The 25,378-nt window shown below is 37.0% G+C and overlaps 2 protein-coding genes across 5 annotated transcripts; one reads left to right on the forward strand and one right to left on the reverse strand.

Moving 5' to 3' along the window:
- Positions 1-479: 479 nt before the first annotated feature.
- LOC145622614 (putative calcium-binding protein CML22) lies at positions 480-2,170 on the reverse strand. Of its 3 annotated transcripts, XM_081676420.1 has the most exons (5): positions 2,089-2,170; positions 1,399-1,659; positions 1,136-1,284; positions 811-982; positions 480-692 (listed from the first exon to the last, which is right to left on the reverse strand). In XM_081676420.1, the coding sequence occupies exons 1-5, from the start codon at positions 2,111-2,113 to the stop codon at positions 580-582; spliced, it is 720 nt and encodes a 239-aa protein (XP_081532546.1). In that variant the 5' UTR covers positions 2,114-2,170; the 3' UTR covers positions 480-579. The 3 variants fall into 3 exon arrangements, with proteins under 3 accessions (XP_081532546.1, XP_081532547.1, XP_081532545.1); XM_081676421.1 differs by lacking the exon at positions 2,089-2,170 and having other exon boundaries at positions 1,082-1,284; positions 1,399-1,801; XM_081676419.1 differs by lacking the exon at positions 2,089-2,170 and having other exon boundaries at positions 1,399-1,800.
- Positions 2,171-3,358: 1,188 nt separating this feature from the next.
- Positions 3,359-24,798, forward strand: LOC145622619 (protein arginine methyltransferase NDUFAF7 homolog, mitochondrial-like). Of its 2 annotated transcripts, XM_081676426.1 has the most exons (13): positions 3,361-3,583; positions 3,674-3,785; positions 3,869-3,951; positions 4,039-4,104; positions 4,181-4,281; positions 11,811-11,929; positions 12,988-13,028; positions 18,036-18,124; positions 18,853-19,027; positions 19,112-19,228; positions 19,401-19,445; positions 22,444-22,572; positions 24,175-24,775. In XM_081676426.1, exons 1-13 carry the CDS (start codon positions 3,470-3,472, stop codon positions 24,307-24,309), a joined length of 1,326 nt encoding a protein of 441 aa, XP_081532552.1. In that variant the 5' UTR covers positions 3,361-3,469; the 3' UTR covers positions 24,310-24,775. The 2 variants fall into 2 exon arrangements, with proteins under 2 accessions (XP_081532553.1, XP_081532552.1); XM_081676427.1 differs by lacking the exon at positions 19,401-19,445 and having other exon boundaries at positions 3,359-3,583; positions 24,175-24,798.
- The last annotated feature ends 580 nt before the right edge of the window (positions 24,799-25,378 follow it).

Below are 25,378 nucleotides of genomic sequence, written 5' to 3' on the forward strand. Positions count from 1 at the left end.
GATTTTATTCCTAAGCATAGATTTATTTTGTGGCTTGCCATTCTTGGAAGACTGCAAACAAAACACTCTTCCAACTTCGTATCAGTGAGACTGATCAGTATACTAAATGCGATAGAGAAAAAGAAACTCGTCTGCATTTATTCTTTGAATGTGAATACAGTAGGTTGTGCATTCAGATATTAAGAGCTGGCTGGGAATTAGAGCTGTGACCAATAATGTCTATCTCTTACCGAGGTGGATTTTTAAAAAAGCAAAGGATTGTCCTTTTCTTGTCCTTATTGATGTAGCATAGTTAGTTTCCCATAATTTATGATTCTTTGATGATTATGCAAGAAAACTGCATTTCATGTATTCCTACCTTAGTAAAAAAGGTACTCCAATATTTCATAAGATTTGTAACCAAATACACACAGTATGCAGCATGGTTTCAGCCATAACAATTTACAAGCAACGAGGAAGAATCAGCAGGAGCATTTCTGTAAGCAGGATAGTCACTTTTCATATCTAGGACAGATAATCGATACACGCTTTATATGCTGACTTGAATTTTGTATTATTTAGTTCAGATAATCATTGATATTACTCTTCAGAGACAGGGATTTCTTCATCAGAATCAATCCCGAGCCAACTAGTTAAACCGAAAAGGAACTCTCTGAAACTGACATTCCCGTCTTTGTCTTTGTCCATCTCCACTGCAAATATGTCCAAGGACAAATCTCAAGATTAAAAGGAGACGAAAAAGAAAACTCAGATACGAGAGATTGAGAATAAGAACTATTAAGTCAAGAAATAGATCGAATATACACGTACTAAATCTAGTCCTAGTGACATGTGAAGGTGATCTCTCTGTAGGAGCGTCAGTAAATGCAGCAACAATATCTTTATTGTTCAATTTTCCGTCACCATTTTTATCCATATAGAAAAATACTTCAACGATTTTGTCAAAGATTGATTCCAAGTGAGGTGATCCCATCCTCAACACCTGAAGTGAAGCATCAAATGTTTAGCATGCATGAGTACATGCTTAATTAGGATACAAGTGGAAATCTACATAATTATAGAATAGTGTTATGGCAAATACAGTGCCAGAGGAGCTGGAAGGTTTAGTTAAGAGGTAAATGAGACAGAGGAGAACAATGAACTCATTAAATTGTATGTGGCCACTCCTATCAACATCACACGAATGGAAAAGATCATCAAACTCCTGCTCTGTAAGATTGACTTGCAATTCCGTCAAGCATTTCTTAAGCTCCTCACGATCGATACTTCCATTACAATCTTCATCTGTTAGAAAAAGATGAAGATAAGTAGTCCTATATCAGTGCAAAGTTAAAGAGAAAAAAAGTGAAAGATCCAGCTCACAATAATGTAAGGTTGGGTTGGTAGCTAGATACTTACCGTAATGCTCAAAAACACCTCTAAGGTTCTTGACTTGCTCTTTCAACTGTGGAAACTTGATAATGACACTGTTAATTGATCTGAATTGTTTGTTATCGTGTACTGAACCGGAAGTTTGTTGTCTAAGCTCTATTATTTTCCTTGCAAGTTTGGCATCCAACCTCCTATACTTGTTAGTACTAGTATTGCAACTACAACGGCATAGCATGCTTCCAACTTTATTAGTGATGGACTTGAGAGTAGGACAGGAAAGAATTCTCCCTTGAAAATTGAATATATCATAAGCAAAGAAGCACTTCAACTTGCAAAATGAAGCAAACATAGCTAAACAGAATTTCTCGTTATTTTGAGATGCATTATATACTTGGTAGAATACTTATATCTAGTTGTTGATGAGGAAAGTAATACCGGCTTGTCAAACAAAAAAGGGGAGGGGGGGGGGGGGGGAATGAAAGTAGTTACTCTGTATACAGCAAAGATGCATTTCATTAAAAAGTGCAAAATAGTTTGAGAAAACTATGAAAAGGTTAGGCAATTAGGAGAGACAAAGAAGAAGATATAGGAAAGGGATGCCTTAAATTTGCTAATGATGGGAGCATTGCTAGAAGTAACAACAGTAAATACTAAGCCTGAATATAACAACATAGGGAAGAATTCAATGCAAAAGAAAAAAACAAAGACATGAATTACCAGTGGGTGAAGTTGAATTGTCCATTGTCTTGAAAAGAGCGAGTTGGTGTTTGCAAGCAAGTTAAAGAGAAAACCAGAATCAGAGAAAGAAAGAAAAGAAAGAAAGAAAGAAAGGGAGGGCAGTGATAGGAACTTACAAGGCACTTCTACCTCCACCAACAAACAAGCAAAGGAGGGAACAATAGGTGTGGGTCTTCGTTCCCACCCATTATTCCAATCCATTTTGGAGATAAAAAAGACAATGTCAATCAGCTTTTGCTTCTTAATTAAAAAATGCAGCAGTAGGGGTGTGCAAAAAAACCGTAACCGTTAATCGGTATAACTGACTTGTTTAAACGGTTAATTAACCATAAACGGTTACAGTTAACCGAACCGTTAAATATAATGATTAACGATTACTGTAAGAATTTTAAGTAAATTAACCGTTAAAATAAATATATATTTGTTTATTTATTTTGTTAGGAAAAAAATATACTGTATAATTTTGGATGATTGATGATGCAATTTGATCGTCTAACTTGTTGGTTTGCCAATCCGGTGTGAATTTGAAGATGATAATTTAATATGTGTAATATCATTAATTGATCATATGCCTCGTTATGCTTTATATATAAAAAAGAAACTTAGTAATTAAAACTTTGTAATGTATTTGGTTTATCGGTTTGTACTCTTAATTGGAACATGAATTTTATTGTTTATTTTAAAATTTGTATTAGAGTTGAAAGTTTGCAACTATTGGAAGTACATTACATTGTTGATTTAAAAGTTATTAAATGGGTAGCGGTTAACCTGTAATTGAACCGTTAAGAAACGGTTAACCGCTACGGTTACAGTTCACATTTTTAAGTAACCGACATAAAGGTTAACCATACCGTTAAGGCTAAATGGTACGGTTAAACTATTGTACAGTTGTGCACATCCCTAGCTTAATAACCTCATACTCCCTCTAGTCCTATACCCCTATTTTTTTTTTTTTTTTGCCCTACAGCCAATATTCAATTACATTACGTATATAACTTGTATTGATATATTCAATTAAATTTTACTTTGTTAACATCAAACAAAATTTTTACGTTGTTAACATCAATTATATAACTTTTATTAATTTTTTGGCCAATTTGGAGCTCAATTTGGATCCGGGTAAAATAATCCTTAATTCTTAATACATTAACAGGACATTTTCCGACATACAGATTGAAGAAGGAAAAAAAAAAAAAAAATCTTAGGCTGCAAAATATTTGGTTTAAATTTTCCTTTAGGTAATTGAGAATTTGGCCCTAATTTTTAGGGCGACAAAGACAATAGAATGGAAATTGGCAAAGTGAAGTGAGTCGAAGCTGCGAGTGATATACGGGTTGTTGAAGCTTTGACGTCCATAGCTATGTATCGGTCTGTGTGTGGTGTGTATCGTATTTTCCCTTGTTCTCCCGAACTCAAATGGAGAATATCAGGCGCCTATTTCTCCTCTTACGTCGACGTCAATCAGCCATTGCTGGTAATTTTAATGGAATTCATTCATTCATTTTCTCTGTTTTGGTTCTACTATGTATAAGCTAGATAATCTGGGATTGATTAACATCAACAGGTGCGTGATTTCATACACGCGGCGCTTTACGACCCTGAGCACGGTTACTTCTCCAAAAGATCAGCTTCTGTTGGAGTTTTGGATTCTAGTATTAACTTCAATCAACTTCAAGGTTATTCTCCATTCCAATTTCTGTCTGTTATTCTTCTGCTCTATTCCAACTTCAACTATTAATTTTTTTCTTTTTTTTTCCAGGCAGAAAAGCTTATTTGCAACATCTTAATAAGGTTTACAAACAAAGTGAAGTTTCATGGTTTACTCCTGTCGAGCTCTTCAAGGTCTACATTTTTATTTTATTTTTTTACTTTTTTGATCTAAAATTTTAAATTAGGTATTTAGATTTTACAAACAATTATCTCTTGCAGCCTTGGTATGCCCATGGAATTGCCGAAGCCATTTTGCGAACCGCTAATCTTTCAGTTCCGTTAAAAGTGAGTCCCTTATTCAGTTTTATGCTCAATTCTTTGTCTGGCTGCTTTTTCTTACTAAGATGTTATTTGAATTCAGATCTATGAAATAGGCGGCGGATCAGGAACTTGTGCAAAGGGTATAATGGATTATCTGATGTTGAATGCACCTTCACGAGTTTACAACAACATGACCTACATGTAGGTACATAGTCCAGGATAGCGTTACCTTTGTTACCTTATAGGCGCTGGATTCTGGATGTTCTCCTTGATTTTTATTTTTTATATACTTTTATCTGTTATTAGAACAATGGTTATTAGTACTGTTATTCTTTCATTGAATTGCATTTCTTCAGATTTCCTCTAATATTTAATTTGGGTTATTGTTAATTTGTTATCTTTATTTCATCTTGGAACCCAACTCTATGGGATTCTTTGGCATAGGAATATCATGCGGAATCTTATCTTGAAGTTATTTTTCCTCTCGGTTAAACTTCATGTGAGTTATGAGACTATTTTGGGTTTAGGAGAAATCTTCAGTGGGCTTTTGGGAGAAGACCTCTTTTCCTGTTGGTTCCTCTGTGCTTTATCAGCATTGAGTTTATCCCATGCTTTTCTAACTCATTGTATGGTTTGGGAGTGATTATGTTTATGTGGGTTGGAGTTTGGTTTCTTTTTTTCTTTCTTTTTTTGCAAGTATGAGAGTATGAAAAGAAGATGCTAGAAAGGGGAACTGGAAACCCATAGGACTATTTATTATTCACTACTCCCTCTGTCCCTATTTGTTTGCCCCTTTTCCTAATATAGTGACATGCTCTAACCACTAACGCTACTTGCATACACTCATAAAATTGAAAAAGATATAGGAAGTTGTAGGGCTCCTTTTTTTAGGGGCTTGTGTGGTTGCTCACCCCTTTAAATGAAAAGTATATGAAGCTTGGTAATGCTCTTGTTGTTCAAAGCATGGTTTTTTTAAAAATGCTTTTTTAATTTTTTGGGTTGATCTAGATTGGTTTTAAGCATTTCAAATCATTAGGTACTGAACAAATGAAAATATATTATATTTTGGGTGGTATGACCCGTACAAAACCTAGGATAGTTGGTAAAAGGGTGGTGTGACCTGACCATAACTGCTGACCAATATGAAAATCAAAATCATTTCATTTCAACAGTATGTGATCTTTACCTTTCACTAAAATCTTGTGTACGTATTATGTGACTATTAGGCTAATTGCTAATAGCTTTCCTATCCATAATTCAAGTCAAACAGTGGATGGACTTACGATTGAGAATCAATTAATCAATTAAAGCCTTAATTCCATAAGTGGGATCGGCTACATGAACCAAAAGTGATTCTTCGGTGTAGTTATCGACAAAAATCTTCCTTCTCCATCCCTTACAATAAAATGCATCATTCTCATGCAAATCCATATACTTTATATCCTTCCTAACTCCTTCCAACTAAGTCATTTTCGGTCTCCCTCTCCCTCATTTAATCCCTCCATGGCTCCACTCTTCATATCGGTGCCTTGGTGTCACGGTCCGGGAGTTTGGACCCCGTAACGTGTGACGCGCTCTAGCCTTTTGGCGGTAAGAACGCTAGCCTTGAGCGGGAGAGGGGCTCGTGAGCACAAAGCAAAACAAGCGGGCAATTAAATAAAAGGAGCACTCACGTCTATTTGGGTGACGGAGTGTGGGTGGTCGGGGCTTGTGACGGCCGATACTTCAAGGCGGGCACGAGCGGGTTCGAACCACGAGTTCTTAATGCATCAAGTTGGTTTGGAGGGGAGCTATTATGCAAGCAAGACACAATATCTATAAAGGTCTAACAACGAACAAGCATAAAAGCAAAGCACACTTGGTAGAAGGTTTAAGATTTCATTAATCATTCACCCTCTAAAGAGCTTTAAATTGATTACAAGGAGAATCCCTAGTGAACACTGAAGTGATAGTAACACAATAATGGGACCTCAAGCTAAGAAAACATAAACTAAACCCTAGGAAAGCAACTAAAGGGAATCTAATACATCAAAAGGAGTTGGATATTAACATCCTCCCCCACTTAAGCTGTCGACGACCTCGTCGACTTACAAGAGATACAAACCTAATTAGAAAATCCTAAACTATCTTGAGTCTCTGATGTGCCGTTGATGCGGCTGACTTCTGGAATCTTAGTTTACTCTGGTGCTTGTCTCTAGGGTGCCTTTGGGCTCGTCGCTTCCTTGCTTCGAACCGGGTGTCTGATTTTGAGTTTGGCGGGTGTGTATCTGCCGGCACTCTGGGCTTCATCTCCCGCCTCTGGGTGTCTCTAGTGCGAGCTTTGTTTCTTCGATGTCGCCTCTTTCTCTGGCTCATCACTCGCATTGTTGATAGGTACTGGACTTCAGGTTCCGGGGAGTCATTCGCATGGAGTACATCCCGTAGTATGGGCTGTTGTCTCTGCTGGTCTCTTTCTCCTCTGGGATCTCTTGCACGGACATAGATGACAATCTCTTTTGGATCTTGTCAAGCTCTTCTTTATGCTCGCACTCCCACCATTTGTGTGGGCCTCGACAAAGAATGCAGTTCGGCGGCTTGGTATTTGTTGAGGACGCGCTGGCCTTAAAGTTTCCGGAGTAGTGAGAGCCGGTTGATGTATCTCTGCACATCACCTCCTCCACTTCTTCTCTGATAAGTATTAATGGTGTTGGACGATACTCGTGAGCCGTTCTCTATGTCCTTTGGGGAGCTTGGAGTCGGGCTATTGGAGCGTGTTGACGTCCCACTGGAATCATTCTCGGATTGCCGGCTTTTCCTGACTGAGTAGTCCATTAATCTCTCAGCGGCACACATTGCAGCAGCGAGGGTATCAATCTTCTGCCTTAAAACTTCTCGTTGCGCCCATTCCTTCAACCCATTGACAAAGTTGAACACTCGATCTTTCTCGTTCATGTCTGTGATGTCCAACATTATCGTCGAGTATTCTTTCACATAGTCGCGAATGGAACCCTTCTGGTGGCACTCAATCAACTTCATCCGAGCAACAAATTCTGTGTTGTCGGGGTAGAATTGTTCTTTGAGTTCCCCTTTGAACTCCGCCCATGTATCAATTTTGATTCTTCCTACTTCGATGTCTGCATGCTTGGTGCGCCACCAAAGCTTGGCATCTTCGGACAAGTACATGATGGCAGTATCCACCTTCTGATCGTCACTCAATTGATACACTCGGAAGTACTGCTCCATGTCGAAGAGGAAGTTATCTACTTCTTTAGCATCTCTAGCGCCACTGTAGTCGCGAGGTTTAGGCGGCTTGATCTTTGCCGCACTAACCCCATGTGCGTCTCTGCCCACAGCGCGCATTAAGGTAGCACATTTCTCAAGTGCTTCATCGGCTTGTCCTTGAACAAATTGCAATTGTTCGCGGAGAGCATCTCTATCTTCCATCAATTTCACAATTTGCTCGGCTTGCTCGCGCAGAATGACTTGCAGCTGGGACCATTCGTCCGCTTTTGTCTCGAGCCAACCGAGTCTTTCCTCTATGAATTCCATCTTCGTGTAGCCCTCCTTGGTGCCTACACGGGTTGCTTGCGACGAGGTTTGGGCCTCGACTATGATACCAACTGTCACGGTCCGGGAGTTAGGACCCCGTAACGTGCGGCGCGCTCTAGCCTTTTGGCGGCAAGGACGCTAGCCTTGAGTGGGAGAGGGGCTCGTGAGCACAAAGCAACACAAGCGGGCAATTAAATCAAAGGAGCACTCACGTCTATTTGGGTGACGGAGTGTGGGTGGTCGGGGCTTGTGACGGCCGATACTTCAAGGCGGGCACGAGCGGGTCCGAACCACGAGTTCTTAATGCATCAAGTTGGTTTGGAGGGGAGTTATTATGCAAGCAAGACACAATATCTATAAAGGTCTAACAACGAACAAGCATAAAAGCAAAGCAACACTTGGTAGAAGGCTTAAGATTTCATTAATTATTCACCCTCTAAAGAGTTTTAAATTGATTACAAGGAGAATCCCTAGTGAACACTGAACTGATAGTAACACAATAATGGGACCTCAAGCTAAGAAAACATAAACTAAACCCTAGGAAAGCAACTAAAGGGAATCTAATACATCAAAAGGAGTTGGATTCTAACACTTGGGCCTTTGTCTTACATTCCCAAACCAACACAACCGATTTTCCCTTAGTTTGTCTGCAATGCCTGTCACACCCACTTTCTTGCGAATAACCTCGTTTCTGATTTGATCTTTTAGAGTGTTCCCACACATCCACCTTGACATGCACATTTTTGTAACCTCCATCTTTTTAATATGCTCTTTCTTAGAAGCCCAACATGTACCATAGAGCAACACTGGCCGTAGAATTTTCCTTTCAGCCGTAAGGGAATACTCCGGTCACTTAACACTCCCGTGACCGTTCTCCATTTAAGCCACCCTAACTTAATCTTGTGGGCCACCTCTTTGAGCAATGTCACTATTTTTTTTGGATGATCAACCCAAGATATTTAAAACATTCACTCATGGACAAGTCCTTTCCATCCAAACTCACCCTATCATTGCTTGTCCCCCTTCTGAGTACCAAAGCGGCATACCAAATATCCATTCTTACTCCGACTTAGCTTAAACCCCCCATCTTTAGTTTCATCCACCAAAACGATATTATATGCAAATAACGTACACCATGGAACCTCATCTACAATTGGTTTGGTTACTTCATTTAGATACGTTGCAAAAAGAAAAAGGTTTAATGCAGACTCTTGATGCAATTCAGTTGTAGTAGGAAAATCTTTTATCAACCCTCCATGTCCCACATTTGTTAACACATCCCGATACATATCTTTAACCCGGTCCACGTACCGTCGTGGGGTACCTTTCTTTAATATTGCTCACCAAAGTACCTCTCTTGGCACCTTGTTAAGTTGTTATATGCCTTCTCTAAATCAGTAAGGACTATATGAAGATCTTTCTTCTTTACCCTATAAAACACCATCATTTGTCTTATCAAATGGATTGCTTTCATAGTAGATCTCCCAAACATAAAATTAAATTCGTTATTCGAAATGCTTGTGCATGCCATTAACCTATGTTCAATAACTATTTCCCACAACTTCATAGTATGGCTCATAAGTTTGATCCCTCGATAGTTAGAATAATCTTAACATCTCCTTTGTTTTTATAAACTGTGACTAAGGTTCTCTTCCTCTAATCTTTTTGGATCCTTATAACCCTCCATATCTTGTTAAAGAGGTCTATTAACCAATCAATATCAATCTTACCCAAACACCTCCACACCATTATCGGTATACCATCAGGGCCGCCTTTTTTCATCATTCACTAAGGTATCTCGTGTCACAAATCCTTGACTTCCATTAAACAATTTATCGAAGTATTTCTTCCACCTGTTTTTGATGTCCTCATCTTGTACTAGAATAATTTGGTTCTATCTTTGACACACTTTACCATGCCAATGTCCTTCCTTGCCTCAATGCCTCTCATCTTTTCTTTGCCATCTTATAAATCATCTTTTCTCTCAACTTGGAAGCCTTTTCTTTCGCTCATTGGCTTTGCCATACTCTTAGCCTTCTTATATGCTGCAAAGATTTCGTCGCTCCTACATTTTCCTTTGATAGCATTCCTTATGTTGTTTAATTACTGTTTTCACCTCTTCATTCCACCACAAAGTATCTCTGTGTGAATTGAAGTTCTCCCCCTTAATTCCCCTAAGACCTCGTTGGCCACGAAACAGTTCTTCATTCGTAACCAAGTCATGTCTGGATCCACCTCTCTATCCCAATACGCCTCCTTAACTACTTTTTCTGTAAAAACCTTAGCATTTACATCCCTTAGAGTCCACCATCTTATCTTTGGCTCCTCTTGTCTTCCTTTTTTATCTCCTCCTTCTCTTTCAAATGAATAGTCATAACGAAAAGCCTTTTGGCTGACCAAACTTTGGAATGACCTTGTAGTTTAAGCAAATTTGTTAATCCGTGCTTCTTATGAGCTGGAAGTGTATTTTTGTAGCATTTGTTCCACTCCAAAAAGTTATCAAGTGGGAATCCCGCTTCTTAAACCAAGTATTGGCCAGAGGAAAAATCCATAATAGCCTCACCATCTGCCTCCCTTTGCCCATACCCAAAGCCTCCATGCCATTCAAATCATCTCCAATATATAATTACCACCTTATCTAAATCCTCCTAAAATTGTCATTTCTCCTCTGCATCTAAACCAACTCGCGGAGCATAAGCACTAATAACATTCACAATCTCCTTGCTATATAGGAACTTTACCTTTATGAACCTATTATTCTTCCAGAGACCTCAATTACCTCTTTCGACAACCTCCCATACGGAATCACACAAACTCCATTCCTAGCTCCACCATTCCTAGTCATGTGGCTTGTTTCTTATCCAACGTACCATACCTTATACCCTATAACTAAGCCTCGAGATCCTTCTTGAAGGCGCATGATGGTTACGCCTCTTCTCTTCATTACTTTTACCACTTCTGCCGATTTCCTCGTAAGAGACCCCACATTCTAAGAACCTATCTGCAAACTAGAGTCCTTCCTCACACGCTCTCTCATATCATGCTCACTTGTGCCACGGTCCCTCGTACCCCCAATTGCAAGCCCTTAATCACTTGACACCACACCTTGGGTAATGTGGCGCGTCGCTTTCAGGCAACGACCTAACAACCCTTGCATTCTTATCACTGCACCCGGGTTTGGGAATTGCAGGGCGTCGCTCAGTACGAAACGCCCTAATGACGCACCCTTGTTCATTAGACACCACACTCGGGCAATGTGGCGTGTTGCTGTCGGGCGACGACCTAGCAACCCTTGCATACTCATCACTACGCCCGGGGAAATGCATTGCGTCACTGAGTAGGGAACGCCCCCACAAAAATATCAGTTTGGCTCATGTCATGGGATGTGACAGTTTTACACTCTATGTTAGTACCGAAACCCTTTTTCTTTATCCAGGCTTGGATTGGCAGTGGGAAACCCAAAGACTTCTAGAATTTGGAGCACATACAGATTGTCCAACATAAAAAAAGAAAATTATATCGTTCAGTATGGGCTTTTTTTTTTTTTTTTTTTTTTTTTTTTTTTTTTAATTTTATTTTGGCTCTCCTTTCTATTTGCAGTGCTATTAGCAAGTTTACTTTGCCCTCTCTATAAGATAGTTTTTGATACCCAACATGTAAGTGCTTGACCCTTGGATCCTGTACAGATTTGATAATTGGATTAGTGTTGTTTATAACTAAGGGCTTATTTTAGAAGGTGAAGTACTTTGTTGAATGAATTGTTTGTGAAACCCTGATAGTAGATGCGGAATTCTTTGAGTAGACGAGTGGGACCTTGGCTGAAACACAGTCTTTTCTGCTGATTAGTGCTCAGCTCACATGGGACATAATAGTGTTTGTCCTATAGTTCACTAGACTTCATGGACGTGTGAGAATATGACTTTGGTATTTTTGGTCAATGGTCATCTACTGATGGAGCTAATTCAGGCTGAGTTTTTGAGCAGTATTACATAAAGTGGTAACGGCTGAGTTGACATTAGGCAAGATGGAGATAACATTTTTATGTGAGATTTATGGGGTGGAATCTCTTTCTATGGGATACAGGGTGACTTTTCATTGAAATTCGGGATGATTTAGCCATCTTATTGGAATTTGGATAGCACATTATAGTGATGCATCTGCCATCATGAAATTTTTTAAATTCATATTTGTAATTATTGCAGATCTGTGGAGATTAGTCCTTCTCTAGCTGAAAAACAAAAGGAAACTGTTGGCCAAGTTCAGAGTCACAAATCAAGATTTACAGTTGAATGTCGTGATGCTGCAGATCGAAATGGATGGGGTGTGTTCTTTTTTACTTTTTCTGCTGTAAGTCATAACTAATAAAACTTTTGATCGTTATTGTAGAAAATCTTAATTATACTTGATTTCACAGAGAGCAAATTTAGTTATATTCTAAAAAGGGATGGGGTGTGTTCTTTTTTCCTTTTTCTGTTGTAACTCATAACTAATAAAGCTTTTGATCATTATTGTGGAAAAACCTTAATCAAACTTGATTTTTCTGGGAACACATGTAATTGATCCTCTAAAAAGATTTGTATAATTCTTCAGTATCTGTTCGAGTAGTTGTTCTGTGTAAGCTGTGTGTATCTTTAAAGAAATACTGATTCTAAGCAATTTTTTTTTTTAACAAAAGAACAAGGGGCACTGTATTTAACTTAGGACTTTCCAACTTAAGCAGTGTTTGGCCAAGATGTTGGATTAGTTTTTCAAGTTAAGGAATAGAGAATCCCTAGAAGTAGAATTTCTAGAAGGCATTACTGTTTCTGGCACTTAGATGCAGAAGATCCAATATTGGCCTAACACTACTAGATTATCATACCTGTCCATAATACACTGTTCATGCCTCCAAATGATTATATATACTCCGTATTATCTTGTCTTTGTTAAGATGATTATGTGTGTATGGTCAACTAAGGTTTGTTTATTTTTTGTACAATATATATGATTTGCATGGAATCATTCCTATCAATGATTTGCTTCAAAATAGAAATATACTTCCTCCGTTTTTTATTAGTTGACACCGTTTGACTTTTACACTATTTACACACTACACTTTGACTTGTTTTTGTGATTTATAAGTACGATAAAATATAGTCATGCGGGATCTTGTTTAAATTTTTTTCGATGTGTATTTTATTAATATCCACCTTTTATAATTTTCCAATGGTTATAATTAGATATATTTATCGTTAAAAACATGCATTGACAAGCGTGATGATAGAAAGGTGTCAACTAATAAAAAACGGAGGAAGTATAGAACTTTTCTTCCGCACTTATATGAATTCATTCCCATTTACTATCTAATGTAAATGGATGTGATTTTCATGTTTTGAGTAGGTAATGTACAAGAGGAGCCATGCTGGGTCATAATGCTGGAGGTATGTCAAACTCAATTATTAGTGTCTTATAAATTGTAATAAACTTATATTGGTTGTTTAATTATAATAATTGCTCTGATTTTGTTTGCTAGTTGCAAAATGGGGTGGGTAATTGTGGAGTTACTCGGTTGGAAAGAGGTAGTGCTGAAAAGGAGCCAATTTGATGAGGAGAGAGATAGAATTATAAAGGAGTCCTTGTGGTGAAGAGAGATAGAAATAGCTATAAAAAGGGTACTAATTGCAACCTTGACTAAAGCAATCCCTCTTCCTCTTATTATTTAAGTTTAGTAAACTAAATTCTATACCCTGCTTCCTTTCTCTTCTTTTTGCCTGCTAATTCAAAATAGCGACAATTTAAACGAAAACTTATTTTTCCTTTTGACATGAGTATAATTATATATTGTTAAAGGATTGTATATTTTGTAATTAGAATGTAACTTCATATTTCATGCTTGTCTATCAAATTCTTTTTTTCTGCAATTTCGACTTAATTTCGTGCAATGATATTGGATACTACTCCCTCCATCTCATAATACAATGCTTCTCTTCCTTTTTGGGTAAACCAAAATACAATTCCCCTTTCTATTTAAAGGTTGTACTTTTTGACATTATTTCCCTCTTTTTGGTAATTGTCATTTTTTTTCCTTTTCTTTTTTATACTTTTGACATCAATTTCCAACACTTTCTATCTCTATCTCTTCGGTTATTCCTAACAACTTTTTTTTTTTTCTTTCTATCTCTCTCTAATCCCACATGCACATATGTACTTCTAATAATAAGTTTTAAGGAATCAACAACTTTCTTAATTCCCTTGTAAAAACCCAAAGAGGAATTGTATTATGAGACGGAGGGAGTACTAATTTGTTTAGAGAAACATATCTACAAAAGTACGAAGTTACCTTGAATTCATGAGTTTCTAGTTTTGGAAACGGAAAATGTGACCTTCATTGGAGTTTACGGGCATCATAGGTCATGAAATTTGGAAAGGAACAATAGATAGTTCAAATTGTGTTTGACTTTTGTTAAATCTGTAAATTCTTTTTGGTACTTGTTTTATTGCAAATAACAATGACTGGTATTTTTCTGAATATATCTGCTGATGTGATTGTGTATGAATATAGGTCAGATGTACGTATATTATGTGCATATAAAAAGAAGGTTAACATTACTTATCGTAACAAAAAGCTAAACAAGAAGCCATATTGAATGCTAAAAATTATAGGAGTTAAAAGAAGCTAAGTTAGTAACCTTTATTGAAGTGTACCCTAGGTTGGCTTGTGTTGATTGAAAATGTAGCATTAGGTCAACTTTTGGCTCAACTCATAGCATTCCACCCATGAACAATATGAGGGTAAAAGAACACACTAGGGGACCTACCCATATGGAGTTATAGGTTGAAATCACGTATTTACATGTGTTAAAAATGAAAGGCCGAGAATTTTTAATGCTATCATATGCTTCCTCTATTTCTTTATTGACACGTGTTGACTTTTGACAGTATTCACAAATTCCACTTTTTCTAACCTTTGTTATTAATAATGAAAAAATACAGTCATGTGGCATCGTGACAGCCTAAAGTCGTATTACCTAATCAAAAGTAATTCCTAAAACCACTAAGTTAGATAGGAAAGTAGGGTCGAATTCAAAGGGAAACAATGATCTTTTACTTCCTAATTGATTATTATAATCTAAATTATTAAAGAATGGGTATGATTTTTGTGTAGTTAAACTAAGACAATATTTAAACTAAAGGGAATATTCAACAATTAAAAGGCTTAGGGTAAACATAACAATCAATAATCAATATTGCAATTAATCAGATTAACAAGCTCTTACAGTTTGTTAATCACAAAATTTAGAATTAGCGGCTCGCAATTTATTAGATCCAATTCCACCTATTGAAACTAGCCTTTATATCAAAATTACATGAACTCGATTCATAACCCATTTGCATAGAATTAAAACAATTCAATAGGAAAGTAATATGTATCAACAACCAACAATAATAAATTATCCCTTCATATTATTCATGAATCTCTAAAACCCTAGAGTTAAACTACTCGTGTATAATTTGAACTAAACAAAACAAAGCATATAAATTAAGCATAAAGAAAACAATCATAAGAAATTAAAGAAAATAAAAATAATATAAAAGCTAATAAAGCTAAAAATTGTAAAAACGTAATTAGTACAAAATTAATTATAAAAAGAAGCGAAAAGCTAATATATGTCCAACTAAAAGACAAAACCTATTAGAATCCTAGCTAGAAAACTATCAGCTAAAAAACAGCACAAAAGGAATTCCTAACAAAGTAAAACTTGCTCCCTCATACAAGCGTACTAAAGGCCAAATAAATGCAAGCATCATCACTGCCTTCTAATCAAAAGCCCAGACTGGGTTTTTATTTCCAAGCCCAAAACTAAGAGCCGACATTAATCATCCATAAACCTGGCGCATCTAATCGGCTCGGTCACCATAACGCCCAATGCTGCTCCTCTTTTTTGCTTGGGTCTGTAAACTTGGGCAATTAATTTTAGCCCAAATCTTCTCTTTTGCTCACCACTTGATCCTTTCTAGTAAACTTTGACTGTCACTTGTTTGGCACTTGCTAGTAACTTAGACTTCCATAGCCTCCTCACTTAATCGAGCCCCAATTCAACGGATCATATTTCTATAACTTGATCAAATATACGGTCATAAAATTCGCTCCAAACTTTAATGTCTTTGTAGTGGCTCAATAATTGTCGTAATTCTGCAATCAATCAATCAATCAAAGCCTTAATCCCATAAATGGGGATTAATTAGTAATGCTGCTTATTCGTACAAAATAATGCCAATTCTACAAAATCACATATTAGTAATAAAAACAACTCCGTAATGCTCAAGCAATCAATCAAAGCCTTAATCCTATAAGTGGTCGGCTACATGAACCAAAAGTGATTATTTCGTATAGTTATCCACGAAAATCTTCCTCCTCCATCCTTTACGATTAAATATGTTATTTTCATGCAAATCCATATGCTTCATATCCTTCCTAAGTCCTTCCAACCAAGTCATTTTCGATTCCTTCCTCGTTTAACCTGTCCATGATCCTACTCTTCCACTCTTCGTACCGATGCACCCTTTGGGTCTCCGTCTTACATGCCTGAACCAATGCAAGCGATTTTTCTTTATTTTGTCAGCAACTCCTACAACACCCACTTGCTTGCAAATAACTTCATTTCTAATTCTATCTCTTAGAATTTTCCCACACTTTGATCTTAATATGCTCATTTTCGTAACCTTCATCTTTTTAGTGTGCTTCTTCTTAGAAGCCCAACATTATGTACCACAGAGCAACACTTTGGCACGGGGAATAAAACCGTATATAAAATAAACATATCACAACATATTAGAATTGTTTCAATATATATATTTTTTATAATATCAAAACTTTATGATTTTTACTTATTGATGATTAGAGATATTAATCGTGTAAGTTGTATGTTGACAAACTTTATAAAAGAAACATGTAAACTAAAACAAAGCGGAGGAAGTATCAATTAAAAGAAACCATTCCAGGGCATGAGCCTTTCAAGTATACCCAAGGTTGGGTCGGGTCAGGTTGTCTTGGCTGGCTTGTTACTGTATTGAATCAATCTGTCGCATGAGCTGACCTTCTATTCAGTGGCGCAGATCCAGTATGGGTTCAGTTGCGTTCAGTTAAACCCATACTGGATCAGTGTTTGAAAAAGCGCGCCTAGGCGCTGAGGCGCAAGGCGATCAAGGTTAGCGCTTATTTTGGCGTGGGCGAGGCATTTTGGGTTAGGCGCACAAAAAGCGCCTGAGGCGCACTTGAGGTGCACTTCAGCCAAAATTTTGTAACTGCCCATATAGTGCGCCTCACTTCAAAGAGGCGCACCTAGGCGCAGCAGAACCCCTCTTGCTTTAGTGCGCCTTGAGCTTTTTTATACATTGTACTGGATCTGAATAAGACTGAGCTATATTTCTAAATCAGTAAATTGGGTCATATTAAATACACTGCAATATGTTATACCTACAATATCAGCAGGCCAGCGATTAAGGCTTTACTTTTTACTTTTAAGGTTGCATGTTCGCGCCCATATTCCTTTTTATTCTTTTCTTTTTTGACTTTTACACGGCCCAATCCCAAAACCCCAAAACCTGTTATCCATTTCCCAATCTAACCAAAGCAGCAAACACAACCATTCACCATTTCTCCTACTCGCTTAATATGAAGTGATTTTTTTAGTTTATATTCAAGCAAGTAGTAATTAATCATTATTTAGTTAAAGTAAGCTAACTTGAAAAATGAACAATAGAATCATGTTATATTAAATTTCCTATTTATGATTATAGGATAAACGTAGATCGCTTTCTACATGATGACTCGTCGAGTTACATTATAATTTTAAGATTTTAAGGATGAATGGATGATGATGTAATAGATTGCTTTTTTAAAACATGAAAACTTGTCAAGTTTCATTATAATTTTTTTAACACGTGCACACCCAAATTTTTATTGATAATTTCTATTTTGGATAGTGCTACTTGATTTTAATATACGTGTTTAAGGATTCCGAACCCATAAGGAAAATTTTCTGGATCTGCATTGCTTCTGTTGTGCTGTTTAGCTGAGATCATCATCACCCCTACACAAAAGAATGGATAAAGACACACTGTGGGGCTTAAGAACTTTATAATATTGATGAGCTTTTGACCTATGGAGACAGATTGTCAGAGTCTTATGTCTCTTGAGTCTATTAAAACACCTTTGTTTTAAATTCTTTTACTGTACTCTTTTTTTTTTTTCTTTACTCAGCTTCCATGGGAGCCCTCTTAGTTTTTAGAAGCATACTTGAGGATAGGTATTTAATTTTTATCTTTAAATTTTACGATTAGGGCCATTTATCTCAGATCCTGTTTTTCATACTAGATCCTTGGTGTTATATGGAGCCACCTTAGCAATGCTACATAACAAGTGTTCTCTATATTTTTTTTTTCAGGTGCTTGATAATCTTCCCCATGATCTTATCTATGCTAAAAATCAAGCTTCTTCTTGGGAAGAAGTGTGGGTTGAGAAGCAGCTTGACAGGTAGGCATAAAATTGCGAGTTAGATTGTCTTTGTTTATGAATTGTCAGTCGGATGCATGCCTGCTCAAGAACAACAATAATTATTACCCATAACCGACGTAAAGTAGCAGAGAAGCTCCATATTTACATAAATTATACCAAAATGTCACTCAAGGGGGGTATAACCGTATAACTGCGTTTTCCACTAATTTTTTTATTTTATTATTTTTAAAAAAGGCTACAAATTCACTTGTTTAGACATCTTTGCATTCTTATGATTTGTGTGATTCCATGAGAGGACAAGTTAGCAGGTGGTTTCGCATCTCATGTTTATGCAAGTATACATTTAGTTTGAACATATATTACCAACGTAGGTCAAGCTTGTATTTATTTCTCATGGTCTCTTGCTTGAATTGATTAATCGTAAATAAATTGGGAGATTCCTTAATATATGCTGCTTTGAATTGGATATGGGTGCTAATGTGCTATTTTGCCTAAAAAAGTGACACCGAAAACATTTTGTTTAAAAATCTGGGCTTTTTTCATCCAAAAATTTATAAACTCCAAATGACAACCAATGATAGATGGACTGGACACTGCTTATAGAATTTGGTGATTTTTTTAGAAAAAAGAAATTCTAATTTGATATTCATGTTCTGTGTTTTGGACCTGTTACTCTGTTCAGCAGTTGAGCTACGAGCCATAAATCTTAAATCCAACAGTAACTTGAAGTTTATTGAAATTGACAGGGCAACTCCTTCTGAGTCATACAGACCTTTAAAAGATCGATTAATTACACTTTGCATTGAGATATTGTCCGAAGATATTAATGGCCCAGTAAATGGTGTAGCATCAGCTGCAAGAAACATTTTTTCTAAACTTTTCCCTAAGCCTCAACGTTGTTGGCTACCAACCAGCTGTCTGGTAAGCAGAATTTGATTTTACACATCTTAATCTGTTGCTTAAATTCATTGCTTGAAGATGAGATGGCTACTGCTGTTCTGTCAGAAACTCATGGAGGCATTACATAGTGCCCTGCCAAAGATGTCGTTGATTGCATCAGATTTTAGTTACCTACCTGATGTGAGGATACCTGGTGTAAGGGCTCCGCTGGTCTCAGCAAAGGTAATTGTTTTATATGGAACAATGCATGGTTTTTTTTTTTTTATTCTGCCTTTTCTATTTATCTTCTTGTGCTATGATTTCTTGAAACTGGCAACCTTCTTCAGAAAATATGTCGAGGTTCCTATATGCTTCTATATCTGATTACAAGTTTTTTTTTATTGGTTCTGTGCAGATTGATGGCTGTAGCATAGATTATGATAGCTACCTGGATGCAAAGGTTTGCCTTGTTTTTATTTATTTATTTATTTTTTCGTCCTTTAAGTCCATATTCATTGCAAGCGCTGTGTACAATTTATCTAGTTAAGATATCATATTCCACCCCACATCTTGGAGTTTCAAGGTAGGAGGCTGGAGGGGCACTATTGTGCCTGATGGCCCTGTTCAGAATTCTCCCTGATATTTTCTGTTAGGAATGACACGTCATCCCATCATTCCCACAAATGTTGTGTTCATATATGAAAACAGGCCACTGCAACTTATGGGCGTTATTGCATAAAATAACTACGTCAAATGAGACAAAAACGTTATTTTTATACTCCCTCCGTCCCTAAATTAGTGACCTATTTATAATATTTATTACTCACATAATAAAGAGAAATGGGCCACTAATTTAGGGACGGAGGGAGTACTATTGGTTCATCGTGTTGGCGTTGACTTTTTGTTTTTTTCCTTCCTTTTTTTCCTCTATTTTCACCCAAAATTCAATCTTCTCCTTCTTTGAAGCCCTCATGTTCTTCGTACTATACCTGTTGTTCAAGAAGACCAACCCATAAAAAAACGCTTGCCCAATACTTCGCCATGTTACTTAGATTGTGGATTTTGTCTCAAAATCATTATTTTGCAAACCCTTTTGAGAAAAATACTTAATTGTTAGAGGTGAGATAGGAATTGTAACTTGTTTTAAGGTTTTTGTTGTTGGTGTCTGCCATTGGTGTCAAAAAGCTTTTTTGCCATTTTCATCCTCAAGTTGAGAGTAGAGACAAAGGTGCTAAGAGCTCACTTTGGAGGGATTACGATGAGACTTAACTCCTAGAATTTGGTGTCATAAAAACTGTGAGAATGCCTTTAGGGCTATAATTGGAGGGAAAAAATATGAAATGCTAACTTTGGAAAAAAATCTTAGTCTAAGTTCTGATAAATCGTACACAACCGCATCCACCTTTTCCTTTTCCAAAAATATAAAATGCCAACATTGGAAAAAAAAATCTTAGTCCAAGTTCTAATAAATCGTACACAACCGCATCCACATTTGCCTTTTCCATCTTTTATTCATCTTTTCTAGCATTTAGGGCCACTGGTTTTTGATGCTAAACTCAGGTGATAATTTGGTATACCACTTCCAATCAAAGACATAGCAAACCTTGCATACTTAATACCTATGACAACCCTCATGGCCCCATGTCTATGAAGTGTATCATACTGATGAGTAGGGAATGCTCCTGTAATATATATCCACCCTAAGGAGATGAGAATATGTGAGAAAATATCTCAGATCTACTAATTAGCAAGGTGTCAATCAATCAATCAAAGCCTTAATCCCATAGGTGGGATCAGCTACATGAACTAAGAGTGATTATTGTGTATAGTCATCCACAAAAATCTTCCTCCTCCATCCTTAACGATCAAATACCTCATTCTCATGCAAATCCATAAGCTTCATATCCTCCTATCTCGTCCTAACCAAGTCATTTTTTATCTCCCTCCAGTCCTCTACCTCATTTAACCTCTTCATGGTCCCACTCTTCGTACCGGTGCACCCTAGACTTTAATGCAAATAATTTCATTTATGATTCTATCTCTTAGAGTGTTCTCGCACATCCATCATAACATGTGCATTTTCGTAACCTCTATTTTTTTAATGTGCTCCTTATGAGAAGACCAACTTTCTATACCATAAAGCAACGACAGTACTATAGAATTTCCTCTTGAACTGTAAAGGAATGCTTCGGTCACATAACACCCGTGGCTGCTCTCCATCCAAGCCACCCTGCCTTAATCCCATGGACCACATCTTGATCAATGTCACCATTTTTTTGGATGATCAACCCAAGATATTTAAAACACTCACTCATGGTCAAATTCTTTCCGTCCAAACTCACTACATCACCCGCTTGCCCCTCTATGAATCCAAGCGCCATACTGGATATTCGGTCTTACTCCAACTTATCTTAAACCCCTAGATTCTAACTTTTGCCTCCATTGCTCTAGTTTGGCTTTAAATCCCATCTTTAGTTTCATCCACCAAAACGGTATCATCCGCAAACAACATGCAACATGATAAGAAAAATGTGAGGGGTTCTACTCTTGGAGATTAAGTAAGCCAAATCAATTGCTGCCATGGTCGGCCCTACAACCATTTATTTTCTTTCTTTTTCTCTCTCCTCTCTTTAGTGGCATTTTTTCTTTTCATTTTTTTATTCTTCCTTTTTTCTGTCCTCTAAGAGACAGAATTAGAAATGAAGTTACTAGCAAGAAAGTGGGTGTTGCAGTCATTGCAAAGAAACTAAGGGAAAATTGTCAGTTCGGTGCACCAGTACGAAGAGTGGAAGAGTGGGATCATGGAGAGCTTAAACGAGGTAGAAGAAGACTGAATATGGATTTGTATGAGAATGAGGTATTTGATCGTATGGGGTGGAGAAGGAAGGTTTTTTGTGGATGACTATATGGAATAATCACTTTTGGTTCATGTAGCTGACCCCACTTATGGGATTAAGATTTTGAATGATCGATTGATTTTTTCTGTCCTCTTTCATGTGGCCTCTAAGTCCCACAACATGTTTTTTTGTTTTATCGAGTCATCTTCTTGGGTTTTATATTTGTGATTGGGTCACGGTAGTTCATGTGGCTCAAGTATCAAGTCCCACAACATTTTTTTTCTTTTTTTGTTTTATCCAGTTATCTACGGTTGTGTATTAGTGATTGGGTTTTAGACCCACAGTAGTTACTTGGTCCTGGCAGTTTATTCTAGAGCTTAGTAGTATAAATCTCTTTGTTAAACTTATAGTAGTAAAATAATTTTAATCCATACCATGTCCAAGTTTAGGACTGTGTTCTTGTGTCCTAAATTTTCATATCGAACTCATATTTTTACTCGTATGCGATGCAGTTCAAGTATCATTGCATAGTCTAAATAGGTTTGAGCTATGAAGAGCATACTTCTAATGATCAGGATAATATTTAATAATGAATTTTTTTTTCTTATCTTCCTGTTGCAGGGTGATGCTGATATCTTTTTCCCAACAGACTTCTGGCTTTTGGAACGCTTTGATCATTATTGCTCTGGTTGGCTGGAAACAAGCCAAAAAAATCCATTGAAAGAAAAGAAGAGGCGGCGGACGATTACAGTAAGTAGCATGTCTGACTTAATAGTTCTTTCGTAAAATTAAAACTATGTGGGTTGGCAAAGTACTGTTAGCTTACCTTAATGTCCATGCAGAGTGAGTGATTCATTTGGATAACATGAAGTTTGGGAGAATTCATGTTTAATCCATCTTAAAAACTGAAAATGCTTTTGATATCGTTTGCCATCTCATTCTCTTCCCATAATAAATCTAGCTTAAGAAAATTTCAGGGTTATCATTTAAGTTTTAAATAACTTCAAGTGTAATTCAACAATTTGATTTCATATTGGATGTGGGCCATCAGAATTTTATTCCCTTCTACTAGCATGACCTACCAGCTTAACCTATGGAATTGGATTGACTGATTATGGTCCAACAACTTGTGCCTATCATCATGACTGTGTGTAACATTGATTTAGCTTTCTGATGTGGGAACAACTTTTGAGCTTTTATCCATGCCGAAGGTAGTGTTTTTCCCGGGGAAAGTAGTAATTTTCTCTTTTTCATTTTGTTCTTAAGAATGTAATTTAATACCTTTTCCATTCCAGATTACTTGACTCGTCTCTTTTTGGCACACATATTAAGGTGAAGTGAGAGAGGAAAAAGACAAAAATACCCTTACCCTACCATTATCCACCTATTCTTACCTTGGCCCTTCTCGTTGGCAAGTTGATTGAACAACCAGCTGCCACCACCCCCACCTTTGTCACCACCTTTTTCCTCACCATAAAACCTTCTGCCCTCTCCTTTTCTAGACCTAGTCCAACCACTCCCTTCCTCGGTTGTTTAGAGTTGTGGTTTCTACTTTCTAAAGAAGCCGAAGGAGATAGAGATTGCAGGAAGAGGGCGGCGACTCAAGTTAGGGTTCCAGAGTGGATATGGATCATGTCCCACAAAACATTGTCGCCATTGATCATTTTGTGCTTCTGACGTTGACATTAGAAGCTTCGTTGGCTAGGAAGCTGATGAACTCCAAGATGCTAGCCTGCATGATTTCCATGCGTCTTTCGAGATTTTAGCCATCCATTGGAAAAGGCTGCTTGTTTATGGAGGAGTGAGTGCAAGAAAGGGTGAGGGGGTTAACTGCAATTCTGCTAGAGATTTGTTGGAGTGGTGTCATTTGTCAAATATCTAGTGGTGGAGTGGGGAAGGTGATGATGATGGAATGAGAGATTAGAGGATTTGTTATGATGAAAGGAGGAGAGAGAAGAGCACTAAGGGCCTGTCTTGATTTACTAGCTGAATTGAACTGAACTGAATTGATTGAAGCTGAACTAAATATTTTATGGGAGAAGGAAATTAGGAACTGAATTGAACTGAAATTAAGCTGAAGAGAACATGCCCTAAGAGATATTAGTGACGGTAAAATTTACATTGTAACATATAAAATTTACCCAATATGGAAATGTTTCAACTGACAAAAACTGTCCACAGAAGAATACCTGTCAGGGCTGTCACCTAATTTGGAAGAAGGAAGTTTGTCATCATTCTCCTTAATCATATCTTGGTTGACTCATTATGGCATTGATTTTCTGTGTTTTCATTTAATAATAGTCTCATCAGTTTCAATTGGCCTTTTGTAACCTCCCCAGTTTTTGTTTACAGCTTGATACATCTGCTTTCATGGAACAATTCGGGCTGCCGTCAAAAACAAGAACCAAAGATGGTTACAATCCGCTGTTAGATGACTTCAAGAATACCAAGTTCTATCTCAGTGTGCCAACTTATAATATCAAATAGGTGATGTAGAACTTTCCTTTGGCTAGAAATTCAGAAACCCTAGACAAAACACTTGCCTTGTAAGATGCCCCAGGTTTTTACTTGTAATTTTCCATACCTAGCGGTAGGTAAGAGATTAGAAAAACCTGATAATAGATATAGAAATATAAGTTAACCAAAATGGCATAGTGATTTAAGCGACATCCCTTTTGATTAATTATTAATTGTATTGGCGAACACTTATATTGTTTAGCCAATGTAAAGATGGTAGGCATTGGCTCAAGTCCAAAATAAAAAAAAAAAAAAAAAAAAATAATTAAGGAGAGATCTTACACAAGTTAAGTGAAGTCACCATAAAATAACATGGTAATATAATCCAATAAACTTCTATGTTTGTCATTTGTTACTTTTCAATATTTGAAAGTGGTAACAGAAAGTACTTTTTAGTTTTTATATAATATTCGTGGTGCAAATATATACTACACTTGAATTTACCTAATTCCATTTCCCTAGCAAAAAAATTGACAAGGTGGAACCCCTTGATCTATTGTGATGGTTGTGTGTGATGCAAAGGTTGGTTGTTACACCCTAATACCGACGGGATGTTAAATTTCAATCATGTTATCTGACAAGTCAACGCTCCCCTTTGGGCTTTGGCCATGCATGTCGTCATATGTATATACGGGGCCCGTTGACTTTCGAACTAAACTCTAGCTTGTACGATTGATCTCAACTATTGCTTTCAATATTTGACGTTTTATTTGCAGCCCTACATGATTTGTCTCTAGCTATCTCAAATCTCAATGCATTATTATTAGGTCATATTCATAATATATCCTCCCTTCTCTTTCTTGTATAATCGTATTCGTAATTAATAGCTGCCCATTTCAATTTTGTCCAATACATGATGGATGGGTTGTGTTTATAAGGATTTGACATTTCTTTTTTTGGATTTGCTCCAATTCCAATTTATTTGAGTCACACATTGTCAATGGCTCTACTGGCTAGCTATGTGCTTAATTGCTTACTTTAAAAAACATCAAAATAACAATAATAACGAAATACTAGTAGCATATAAGAGTCCTATTAT

The sequence above is a fragment of the Chenopodium album genome, unplaced genomic scaffold (genome assembly GCF_948465745.1).
Source record: "Chenopodium album unplaced genomic scaffold, dcCheAlbu1.1 scaffold_31, whole genome shotgun sequence".
NCBI lineage: Eukaryota > Viridiplantae > Streptophyta > Magnoliopsida > Caryophyllales > Amaranthaceae > Chenopodium > Chenopodium album.